General features: G+C 34.6%; 1 protein-coding gene across 5 annotated transcripts in view; it reads left to right on the forward strand.

Annotated features, from left to right (window-relative positions):
- The window catches only part of LOC139960535 (cytohesin-3-like), an 82,803-nt gene that overhangs the window by 17,386 nt on the left and 52,063 nt on the right, over positions 1-13,354 (forward strand). For 2 of the 5 annotated variants that reach the window (XM_071958967.1, XM_071958966.1), the window contains exon 2: positions 1,896-2,409. The exons of 1 other annotated variant lie outside the window; for it this stretch is intronic. In XM_071958967.1, coding sequence (XP_071815068.1) covers positions 2,154-2,409 — 256 coding nt within the window. In that variant the 5' untranslated portion in view covers positions 1,896-2,153. Of the gene's footprint in view, positions 1-1,889; positions 2,410-7,125; positions 7,315-13,354 lie in introns of those variants that run through there. 2 more of the 5 variants (XM_071958964.1, XM_071958969.1) reach the window with 2 other exon arrangements.

The following is a 13,354-nucleotide window of genomic DNA, read 5'->3' on the forward strand; positions in this document are numbered from 1 at the left end:
ATAGCGCCATCTGTTATGCTCCAAAATGTAATAGTATGTGTTGGTGTGCTACTACTGTATGAGATGCCTGTCACATTTGTACAATGTAGACTGATTCACAAAAAAATTTCATCATGAATGCAAAATCAAAGAGCTAGAAAATGGACTAATGCTGTATGAAGATATAAGTATTGGAATATTTAGCCAACATTGTTAGCATGTCTTGGCAGAGGTGAATAACTGTAAAAGGCAGAACAGCAAAATCACTTTTGGCTTTAATATATACCAATCATACTTTTATTGTAAGTTGATTCTTTGGCTCATTGTTGTCTTGATGATCTTGGATAAAGCTATGCAACTGAAGATCAACAATATGTTATGCCAGATATAAAACAATTGAAGAATTGCACATAAAGAATAAAAAGAAAAAACACATTTCTTTGTGTGTCCTTCAAAGTACAAGGTAAAGATTGCACAATAATTAAATTAAAAAGTAGAAAAGTCAGAGATGTTGTCATTGTGTTTCATACAGATGTGAAAGAAAACTTGAGATTAATAATAAAACAGGGTGAATTACTGAATTTTCATCTGCCTTTTTAAATATTACACATATCAATTCTTTAAAGACTGAGCGAATAGCTTAAATGCCAAATGTCAGCCTATTTGTGGCATCGCCCCATTGATGGATGAAACAGTGTAAAAATTACTAGGAGACATGTATAGATTGAGAGAGGGTAGAAATTAATCAAAGAAGAACAAAATTATGTCATTTAGTTGGTTAATATTGCTTGTTGAAACATAATGACTTTAGCAGCCTTACCAGTGCTTATATATTGGAAATTGTTAATATCAGACTGGGTAGTCAGAAGATTCGCTTAAAGCAGTTGACTCTGTGTTGCAAGATGACATAGGTCAAGATTCCCTCATTCAAATATAAACAGAATTTGAATAAGGTAAAACAGCTATTTATTGTATTCTTTCGTTCATACATTTGATAGGTATAATAATGATAATAACAATAATAATAAAAACAATAATAATAGTAATAATAATAACTATAATAATAATAACAATAATAATAATAGAAATAATAATAATAATAAATAAAAATACAGAGGATTTATGAGGCCTCAAATCAGAAGCAAGAAGTAGCTGCTCTAGGTGCTAAACAAAACAAGACAATCGCAATCAAAATGAACAACTATACAGTAAATGATGTTTCAAGTTGCTGAATATTCATAAAAATTATCTAGTGTGGATTGCCAATGATCATGCTAACTTAGCGCAAAAGGAGAAAAAAAGAAAAGGAAGAAAGTTACTTTATTAGTAATGATTAGTAGTATTAATTATTAAATTATTGATAGCTATGTTCATAATCAATGGGGGGGGGGGGGTTCGGGAGAGGGGAGAGGAGAAAAATACCCAGCAAGATAAAAACTTGTCTCCTTTAACAGTAAGTCTCTCGTTGTTGTGCTTCCAATGCAGTAACTCATTAAAGCGTGAAATTCACAGATCTTCCCCTCGTACCGTAGAACTGAATTATATTAAAATTCTTTTATCCACTCTGTTATTGATAATTCATTTGTATTTTCACCTTGCTTCCGTTATCGCTCTTAAAGTTTACGAAAAGAAATTTTTACTAGCGATGCGCATACGCTCTCATTGAGGGCCTTGAGTCTAAACTCTAAAACTCATTTACTATATATATTTACATGAACAGGGATAAAAAGCGACACCAATATTTGAATAGAACTGAATCGTTGTGAAAGTGAAGCTGATCTCAAAGGCAAATTGATGAATCTTTGAAAATAATTTCACACTTTCATTCTCAATTCACAGAGATATGAAATATGAAAATACAGACTACTGTCGCCGTTTATCTTGTGAAATCATTACACTAAATTTTTTTCTTTCAGCATCGTATGTGTTTGAAAGCAAGCTTCACACTCGTTGAAGTGACCAATTTTAGCTACGACAACTTTCGATTTTTTCTTTCCTTCTCGTAAAACCCCATTTATTTTTGTGTTGTTCGTCAAAGCCTGACATGGGAAACATGTAAGAATGGAATCTACTCACAGCAGCAATAGATAACTCTGCACAGGATCATGGAGAAGATTTTAAATTATGCTCGAGATGCGGCAGGATTTTTTTAGAGGTGAAATTTTGTGTGTAAAATGGCCGAAGATTATGATGCAGAGTTACATGCTTTACATTCAGCCATGAGCAATTGGGGTTTGTTTGCAGTAAGTTCCGACGGAAGCTTCTTCTTGCCGAGCGTTTACCTCGAGGAGGTGGAGGAAGAAGAGGAGGAGGAAGACGATGATGATGGAGAGGGAAATAATAATAATGAGGTTCACAGTTTCTTTGCGAGTTCGGAAGAAAATAACAATCAAACCATCTCAGGAAAAAACGACGATTTAATAAAGCAAGGTGAGAAACTTGTGTTTAAAACAGAAACTTAAAATTTAATTGTAATGAGGGTTATTTTTGAGGAATTATCAATTTTGTTAGTCTTGAACAAAAATTTAGTGAACAAATTTTGTACTACGAGATGTGTAACTGCAATAGCAATACAATAAGAATACTATACAATTCATGTGTGGGTACTGCACACCATTAGATATACTTTAAGCAGAATCGATTCGTAATTAATTTAAGTTGTTATGTCTAGGCAGCATTAATGTCTGTCTTTTGTTAATGTTCATTAACGGTAGCAGAGTTGAACTTATGTGTTACAATAATTTTGAGTTGTAATTTCAGAGAGGATTTTTATGAATTGATGCTAATGGATTGATGTTGTACAACTTAAGTGCTATAGGTTTCTTTACATTTAGAGTGTAAAATATTTCTCTAGTTAACCTTTTTTACTTTAATGCAGGTCTGCATATTTCATACAATATACTGTACATGATATCAAACATGCATGAAACACTGCAGAATGCAGTTTGAGGATTTTAATGATATGGGCTAGTTTTCAGATGTGTAAGTGGGTTGTACAAACATTACAGGGATTTATTGAACCAAATATTTTACTGTACTTTGGAGAGCTTTAGAAGAACAGGGTATAAACAAGTCTTTGTTTCACCTATCTATCTGTGCAAATATTAAATTGGAAAGGAAAGGAAAATGGGTTGCAACTGCAGGGTTTATCTGAAAGTACAGTAAGATGATTGGGGCGGGGAGGTGGGGATGGGTTGGGAGAGAGGGGGGAGTGGTGATGATATGCACACTATATAGTACTGTAAGTACTTGAATTCAGCTTGGTACAACAGAAAAGAATGTGCTCTTTTGAAGAGGAGAAATACTGGCTTGTGGAAGGAGGACAGGCATATATAATCTTAAATGTACCCAAACCAAGACTTTTTGCATGTATGGAGCTTTTGTATGGATTTTTTTTGAATACACAACACCAGATGTGAGAGAACTCTCAGCATAGATACAGTAGGATGCATAGGATCATGGCCTCATGCATAGGTCACACTACAGATGACTATGGGGTGTACAGTAGATTCTTAAATGGCTACCCATTAATGTCATGTGTTGGTGGATTAGTGCAATAGCTCCACCACCCCTTATATAAGGAACTGGTAGTATAACACATAGCAAAATTACATGCACAGTCAAATTGTTATGCAAATGATAAGGCTACATGTACGGTATTACTGTATACTGCAGTGTACGTAGCAGGTTATATGAACAAAGCCAAAGTAGATTTCACACCATTTATAATCAATTATAGTAAAACATTTATCAATGGAATCGAAACTTGCAAACTTGTCTGGAAAATTTGTGAATAGAAAATTAAATTTCCCTGCAAAATTATTTTGGAGACACAGGATGTGGTAGTCCAATCCACCTTGCATCACACCTCATTTTTATATATTTTTTTATTCTAACCAGTAGTCTGTATTGAAAAACTTTATTATACTGTAGATGGGTTTTATCAGCTTACATACAGTAGGTGAATGAAAAAAAAGCTTCTGCTAATCTAAAATATGGTCAGATCAGTGTCTACAATAAAGATGTTTATGGGACAAAATTTATTTTTAACTTTGGGCATCCTATGGTTTGATTTCATCATTTCATACCAATTAGTTTCCTGTGGTTTGTGATTGCTCCCTGTGGTTTGGGATACTTCTGACAAGAAAAGGTCTGATTGTATGCACTGAGTGGTCGTTTAACCAAAATACTACTCTGATTTCAAAATCTGTCTGCATTTGATGACCATCTAAAAGTGAAGTGTGACTGGAATAAAATGTAGATAACATCAAAGCTTATAACAACGTAAATATTCCTTTCTCCATTACACAATCAGTCTTACTGTACTGTTGGGAAATCACAGGGCAAACCCTCAAAATGCCCCAAAGGATGATAAAGATAAAAAAGTAATAAAAATATTAATAAAAACATCCAAGCTTGAGATAGTTTTATCTAATTTCTGAGAATTGGCCTTAAGGGTGTTGATTTAACAGTAAGAGGAGGATAAGTTGTCATAAAAAAATAAAAAAAGTTCTTTGTCAAGGTAAAAAGAGAAATTAAGATTCCCATATGGTTAACATATAATTTTAACATTAAGCAAGAGGGTACAGACAGATTGACAGATTTGAAAGTTTACTGGGGCAGTGTGATGAAACAATTTGGAAATGATATGAAAGCTTAAAGTATGCATTCATTTTCAATATGTGTAATTAACGATCTTCTTTTGATACTATTGTGTAATGCGTAGCAAGTAATTAATCACACCACCATGATGATGTACTCTTTTTGCCAAATATTTGTGGCCCATTTCGCAGAGTTTGATGAAATGAAAATCCAGACAATATCATCGCCTTTGTTTATCCAAAACATTCATCGGGACACGTACATGTGCAGGCATGTGTTTTGACCTTTCCGATCATTATACTGTACATTAGGCTGTACATGCAGGACTACGTGTTTGAATGCAACCACTGTTAAACGCCTAACACCATTACCGATGGCATTACTTAATGTCTGTCTGTCTCCCTCTATCTCAAATAACAGTTATATTCGTTTATGCAGAGCGAGCCTTTTCGAAGGACACTTTTAACAAATCACCTCGAGTCATTATTTCCTCGCTGGCATGTAGTTGAATCCGTGATCGTATTCATACTCTACTGAGTCCAGTTAAATGCACGGAAGTATACTTATTGTACCCTTAGGTTATACAATGCTTAAAGTGTACACTGTGTAGCCTACTTTGTTTTTATCATGTTGTTTTTTTTTTCAGTATCAGATATTTTACTATAAGGCCAATGTATTTCCTCGTTCATACACCCAATTAATACTTTCAACTGACACACCCTGTATTGACAAACTTAGTAACCAACCATTTAATTGTACTAATCATAATAATAATGTTGATTTATAACGCGCACATAACCACCCGGAAGGGTGCTCAAGGCATTGGAACCTTCCTTTGGTTACAAAGTTCATCGAGTGTGACTAACAGTATTGTTCTTTAACGAATTGCAGTCTTATTTTGAGTCTTATACGTAGTGAAATTTGGTCTAATCTCGACCAAAATGCTAAAAACCTTCTTTATTTCATATACAGTAAACAATTTATAGTATTTCAAAATGACATATGAATTGTACAATCGTTTTTAATAACTTTTTACACAGTTATTTTTAGTTTGAGTTGGGCTCTTGAAATGCCATATTGAAATGCCAGATAATTTACTATCGAGGCATGTTTTGAGAACATAGCAATCTGACATTTCTCTGTTTTATTAAAGCCCATTAATACTGTTGATTTGTTAATTAAAGTAAAGAGATAACCTTTAACGATGGTCTGCAAAAACAACTATATATATAAATATCCTTAATTACTTGTTTATTTTAGTTAAACTCAAACTGAACACCTTAAGTCATTTTGAAGTTTAGGAGGAGGAGGGGGATAACGTTATTCATCTATATATTGTAATGTAATACGATAAGTAGGACAATGAAAAATGTTATAAATAGCTTTATGTTATGCTAACCCAGTAAAAACATTGAAAGTATTGGTAGGCTATATCCATACAGTACATGACTAACTCATCTCACGTTGAAGGTGCTGTAGTTATGCAAGGAATTTTAAAGGGAACGGAGACGTTCGTATGAGGCAGGACAACGTATGCTTTCTCCTGCACGTCTTTAACTGACCAATTTCCAAAACCAATTCAGTTTGTTTTTAATTGCTTAAATTGTACTCTGCTTTCATTATCCATACATTGATGATTTAGCTATACATGTTTACTAGAATGATTTAGCTACACATGTTTATATGTATGATTTATGTATACATGTTTACATGTATGATTTGGCTATACATGTTTGTATGTACTGAACTCTCAGACAGACTTACTTTTTTTTCCAAAAAATTAGTTCTTGATACTCTTTGTATTTATAAAGACATAATAATATTCAGCAGGGACATACTTATAGAAATGCAGTGAACTTCGGTTTTCTGTGATAATAATGGTTCCTCATTCCTCCTCTCCTTCCTCCCCTTCCCTTGGCCTCCCTCCCTTCCCCTTTCATTTCCCCCCCCGTCCCCCACCTCATCTCACACTCCTTAAGATCTGACATCAGACTGAACCTGTAAAAATTTAAGAAAACAATGCACCTTCTCGTTTGTATGTCCTTTTCCCTAGCTTCCTAAGCTGGTCTCCCAGACAATAATTGTAGGGGATTATTTTGGAGTGTCCCATTTATGGAATGCAGATCAGTGAGCTATTAATTGGCTAGATATACCTTTACTACAATATATGGCAATGATGAATAATGATGACAATTCTCATTGTTCCGTACATTTTCCAGTGTGTCTGCTATCGTGGCAAACGTCCATCAACCCAAATGGGTCAAATAAGCCTGGATGCACAGAAGTTATTGTCACTTCTGCCCTCGATTAACAAACGGGCAAGACCTGCAGTTATCATTCGATTTGGTTCTAGTTTAAGGTTATGGTTTCGTTTTGAAAGAAGCATAAGATTTCAAGTTTTGTTTTTAAAGAGATACTAAGAAAAATTGGAATGTATTCCTTTCAATATTGGCTCTCGGTTAAAAGTGTCCAGTCTACTGTAATCTGGCCGTTGTAGGAAATTCAACCCATCAGAACCTAATTAAACGTTGTAGTCATTTCCTTACTCTCAAACGGGAAGTTGAGGGAGGTCCTTCAGCCCGTAATCTATTTCTAAGAGTTCGTTCAGTTTAGTCTCTGTTGTGCCTGCTTGCTTTGTAGACAGTGACCGTACAGTAGAAATGGCTTTTGGTCTTTTGTCCTTTGGTGGTGTGGATTATATACCTACAGGTAGAATGGAATTGGATGAAAATGGTAAGTTTTTCTTTAATAAGTTCATTGCATTAATTGATCTACGAATGGAATTTGTCACAACAAGGAAACTGTAGCCCCTACTTGAGTTGTGTACATAAAGTATTTATGGTGAACTGAATGAATTCAAAAGCATTGAAAAACACATATTGTAATATATACATTACAGTGTTCTTGCAAATGCATTGCTTGAATTTCTTGGCTAAGTTTTAACCATAATCAGAGAGTAATGTAGTGTTCAATATTTGTGTAGCATTTTTAAAGGCTATGAATTTTTGTTCCTTGTAAAATTTTACTGTTCCTGTGTAAAAAAAAAAGACCCTGCTATACTGTACATCTTTGCACTGGTATATAGCAATTTGACCACTTTGCAGAGCATCTTGTGATATTCCATCATGCTGGATAATGTATTCCCTGATTATCTGGGTCTTTTTTGTTTTTTCAAGCCTGCGGTGCTTCATTGTGTCTTTCTACCTTGACACAGAAAAGAGAGAAAGTTTTTACAAAAGAAATTTTCTCTGAGTGTTTTGTGTAAAAATTGTTATAACAAAATAATGTTGTTTTCCAATAAGAGATGAGAAGATTGTGGAAACTTCACAGTCATGATATTTAGAATACCATGCATTGCAGTTGCCTTCATGAGTATGCAGCTTTGGTATTTTCCTTCCATCTACTGTATAGGCAAAGTATACAGTCTGTGTGTTGTATCAGATAAGCAAACCTAGTTTATTAACTATTTGTTTCCTTTCGGGAAGGTCGTTTTAGTTTCTTCCATTCAATGATGTACAGTATCATACTTTAATTGCAAAACATTTCCTTATAATGTTCTTATCAAAGTTATCATTGTACCCTAGTAAGGTGGTTGATGTAATTATGTATTCTGTGTCCGCAGACGACCACAACAGTTGATTGAAAAGTGAAAACTTTTGAAGTTAAGAATTGGACATCATCATAAAGGCTTTCAAAGACTGCATTGTTTAGTTTTAGTAAATGATACATTGGATGTTAATGCAATGTACAGAGCTATTCCAAGAAAACCTTTTTTAATTTCTGTTAAAAATGTTACAAAATGAAACTCAAATTTCTGTATAAATTAATAGTTTTCATGTGCGATGATTGTTTTAATAGTAGAGTGTTATAATTTGAATATCTCCGGTAATTCATTCAGGTAATAAAATATGTAATTTATTAAACCAGGTGATAAAATATGTAATTTATTAAACTTACTTCCCTCCCCTCTTAACTGTCTCCAGGACCAACCTATTTACTTTCCCATATCTACCTAAACCACATTTGTCTTAAGCTGGAACAAGATTTTCTTCAACAATTATTGGAGAGCTGTAAAATTTTAGATCTAGTTTCCTGTGTTTCTTGCTGTTGTTGCTGAAATTCTGTCCCACAAATAAACTTAATGAGTGCATCCCTTGGTGGCAGTAGCATTATAAATCTTGAAAACTGGTTGCTTGGAAAATCTACTGTACTATCACTTAAGAACATGATATTCAAGAGTTGATCTATCTGGATGCCTTTCTATTATAAAAAATTATAAAATACTTAAAATCAGTGTTTTGGTCAAGTGGATGAAGTTGGGGTGGCATACTGAATGAAACAAGGCATTATATGTGGAATCATTAGTTCGATCTTTGGCCGGCCAAAGTAACATGTTTTTTTTTTCATTTTTCATCCAGGAGAAATTTCCCGGTTTTCCCACCTGAAATGGTCTTCCACACTTTTTAGGAAAAAAAAATGAACTACTGTAACACTATCAATTGGATAAAGCCACCCAACCTAAAATAACTGCCTTTACTCCTCACTATATGACGATGCCTTTAAATTAATAGGCAGCTTGATATTAATAACGATGTTATTACTACCCACATTACAGTAAAATTTTTCATTGTACAGTACGGGCATGGAGGTTTGATGTGTTGTAGCATGAGTTTTAGAATTTACTTCATTCCAACCTTATCTGTCTCCTCACAACCTCAGCACTGTCACTCTACTGTAGAGTGAACTGATAACCTTTTAACACTGTGCACCCTCTATGACTGGTAATTATTTAATAAAGATATGAAATTTGAACATGTTGCTCTTCAGTAGAAGTAAGAGTTGTTATGGTCCCTTTAATGCAGTACTTGGATCTTGCACCATCTTGTTCATAATTTAGAAGTTGCTGGAAATTCCCAGCAGAGAAATTATCCAAAGATTGTCAAATCAATTTATTAAACTTTGTGTGTGTGTGTTCAACTATTTATCCTGCCTTTTTATGGTCATAAATGATCTGGAAAAGTCATGAAATATATGCATTAAGAAGAAGGGGGGGAAAAGACGAAAAGTGAGGACATTTAACGAGGAAACCATCTGAGAATCTTTTTTTTTTAATACATGGATGATGTGACCCTAGGGAAGGTGTTTGAACTCTCAATTGTGTTTTAACAAATTTAAAGCCTTAACCATCTGGTGTAGAGATATAACCTTTTACTCTGTTAATAGTTCTCATGGAGATCGGTACAGAGTGTAGATGGATCTGAAGACTTCCTTATGAAGACTTGATAGGTCTTTTTGTGTGTGTGATATTGAGATTATTGTCAGAACCAGTTTCACACTTTGAAGTATTAAAGACTGATTGCCAACAGTAATGCTTTAACAAGTTGTGATTCCAGTTTTTATACCCATTCCCCGAAAAAAAATGAAAGGACTGGATTCTATTTCTGATGTCTTTCTTTTCCATTCTTTTGATCCCTGTGCATGTAATGGCAGTACTGTACTAGAGTGACAGTACTGTACGACAGTACTGTACGAGAATGAGAATTTCAAACTTTCCAGTGGTTTTTATAATATCTTAAAGAAGTGGTATTTATGTCAGTGTCCAAATTCCAGTTGGTTAGGGCAGCCGCATATTAGAGTGGTGGAAGGCTTAGATTGGAAATAGTGGTTGAGGCAGGAAGTGTTTTTCACTGTTCTAGATTTTCCACCTCATTGTTGTTTCAAATATAACATGATCAGTATGTCCTCTCTTACAGTCTGTTTTAGTAACCTACTGTAGACTTCCATCTGACCTTCGACGGTAGTCATGAACCTCTGTCAGGATGTTAGTCCATCCAGAAGTAGTCTGGCTATTTGAGTCATTTCCTGACAATATGACCATTGAGCCTAGGTACCTTCTGTATGATACAAAACTGAGCCAGCTAAGAACTAATTAATATTATTCATTTCTGCCTGTAATATTTATGGTTCCCTATGCAAATTTATGGAATGTGGAAGAAAGTTGATGATGCTCAGTATATATTTGTAACTCATTTTCCTCTCTCTAATGTGTCTTCAAATATGATTCTAATCTATTTAAGCAGAGTTAGGTTGTAGATTTATAATGTAAATTATACCAATTACAGTAGATACCTGTGTTCAGTACAGTGAAAAGTACAATTGTAGTGTAGAGACAGGTTAGGATTATGGCTTGCATATATATCCAAACTAGTAAATTTGTAGGATATTTTGCCATTTTTTTATACACTCCACTGTACAGTATATGCTGATACTTTAACTTCATATAACTTTATATTCAAAGTCTTCAAGTTTGCATCAATAGCCAACATCCAACATTTTGAGCTCACTTTAATTATTAAAACCAGTTGCTGATTGGTTCAATCCGTAAAAAAAAGACAACAACTTTGAACGAAGCGATTGCGGCGTTATGGATAATATATGCAGCGGGTTTCGGTTACGTTCTGGAGACGTCAGTATAGTCTTCCGATAAGGTTATTGGGTATCGTATCTCAACGTTGCCTTAGCGACTGCATTAAAGGCTGCACAGCAACAACTATCTAACTGTCAAAACCCAAAGCATCAAGAATATGAGGTGTCTAATCTAGTTGTTGATAATTCTAGAAGTCCTGATTAAGATCCCCAACCCTCCCCCCTCCACCCCCTCTTGATTCTTGATTTACAGTCATATAAAACCTCACCTTTGCGGTTCCATGCTTGTTTGATGTACTGTACATGTTGTACCGTATATATGTGTATATGCTAAATGTATGGCACGTGTGTGTGGCTGGCATGATCCTAGCCAGGGGTTCTTACAGCTATGAGGTTTCAGACATAATAATTGACTGCAATGGTTGGGTAGAGTATGACTGATACCGCCAACAGCTGTTGGCGTCTCCTTTGGGGAAACTACGTAATTACTATCTATTTAGACCGTCCATGTAGCATAATGAACTACCCAAACATCCTCCAAATTCCTACCTGACAGCGAATCGTAGCTACCGCAGATGTTCGTGTCTCAGCGTTCCCGCATCTCAACCGATTCGCCAAACCGTCAGGAGGACGTACCGAGTGAAAATTGTGAAGGAGCATCTCACCTTGAATTGGTTTCATGTCGGATAAATATTCGTTTCGTGTGGAAATCATTCGCTGAAATCTATCTTTATATCTAAGGATAAAGGGATCAACATTTGGTTGGAATTTCTGCAGGGTGCCTTTGGATGATAAAATGACTTCTTTTTCTACCGGAAAAATGTTAACTTGTTTGTGAAAGGAATAAAAGCGAGAAGGATAATGATTACTTGGATGAAAGGTTTTCACTTTATCGTAGTATTTGCTGACTTACCGTTTCACGTTTTTATAGTAGGTGACTTATTTTAGCGAGGATGTTTAGACAGTTTCACTTTGGTAACTTATTTGTTTATATTGAAGCCCTCACTATACAGTATCTCTCCTTGCTGTACTTTCTGGGATTTTTTTTTCTTACAGTATATTTGTGTATAGTTATGTTTAGCTTGTTTGTTTGTTTTCTTAGGTAAATTAAGGTTGACATACTTCTTCTGCTCTGTGAGTAAAGTCATTTCGGATTTTCTTGATTCGTCAGTTCCTTAAGAACACTACATCAGTTTAAGGAATGTTTGAAATCAGTGAATTCCAAATGCATCACCCAAGACCATTCTGTAATGGGTTTCAGAGGCAGTCATTAAAATCCCAACCCCTCCACCCACCCACTCTTTCCCCCTCTCTAAATGTAACCATAATACAGTAGTTGCCCTAATATACACATTCACAATTCCAATCTAGTCTACTCCAGTTATAGAGATGACCACATTCCAAAAAGAACACCAGCTCACAATCTAACTTTTAGACAAAAGGAATTTTGAATATACAGAATGGAATAGTAGTAGTTTAAAGCAGTTCAATAGGTGATGTACTATAAATGACTTTTCTAAAATTGAAAAGATTCTAAATTTTAGTTAAAATGTTGGATTGGAAGCCACCAGACATGTAAGTTGTAATCCATAATCCCTTGCGGGTTTTTCCCACATTTGTGGTCGCTTAAGCGTCGTAAAAGAAACTGCTGATTATTATTATTATTAGTACTACTTATTATTATACAATAATAACAGTCCCTGTCCTTCAGCTTCCTCTGTTTTATATACCAAATTGGAACAATCACTGTTCAACAATATATATATCCTGCACAGTAGCAGGAAAAAAACTGTAATAATAATAGGGGAAAAAGAAAGAAACTGACGAGGTTAAAATTGAAAGTTAATTGTTTCAGTCTGGTTATGGAAGAACTTAGTCATGGAAAGTGTAATCTGATTAGAAAGTTTTATAATGACTTATTTGAGCAAACTGTGACCTTTAATGTGAAGGTTCAGCTTTCATTTTCTGTTTCTTCAGATTTATTTTGTTTCATAATTCCCTAATATTCATGAAGAAACCATATAGTATCTTAATTGTTTGATACTCCATAATTTGTCTTCATCTTGACCTTTGACATAGTCTGTGCACGAAAAACAGTTGTCTTTGGTGGCGGTCGATGGTCATTTGAAGTCAAGAGTGAATTCAACGTTTGGGAAGAAGTTTTTTTTTTCATGGTTAAAAATAGTGAAAGATGTTGACGCATATTATGTTTGTAATGAATGCTTCTGGCTTTCAGGGAATTTGTCTTTTTGTCATAATTTTCTCTTTATCAAAATTCAGATTTTGATAAAAAAAAAACTTGAAATTGGAATGAGGGTTTGGAATAGGGAGAAAATGTTGAAGAAAA

Source organism: Apostichopus japonicus, chromosome 19 (assembly GCF_037975245.1).
Source record: "Apostichopus japonicus isolate 1M-3 chromosome 19, ASM3797524v1, whole genome shotgun sequence".
Classification (NCBI taxonomy): Eukaryota; Metazoa; Echinodermata; class Holothuroidea; order Aspidochirotida; family Stichopodidae; genus Apostichopus; species Apostichopus japonicus.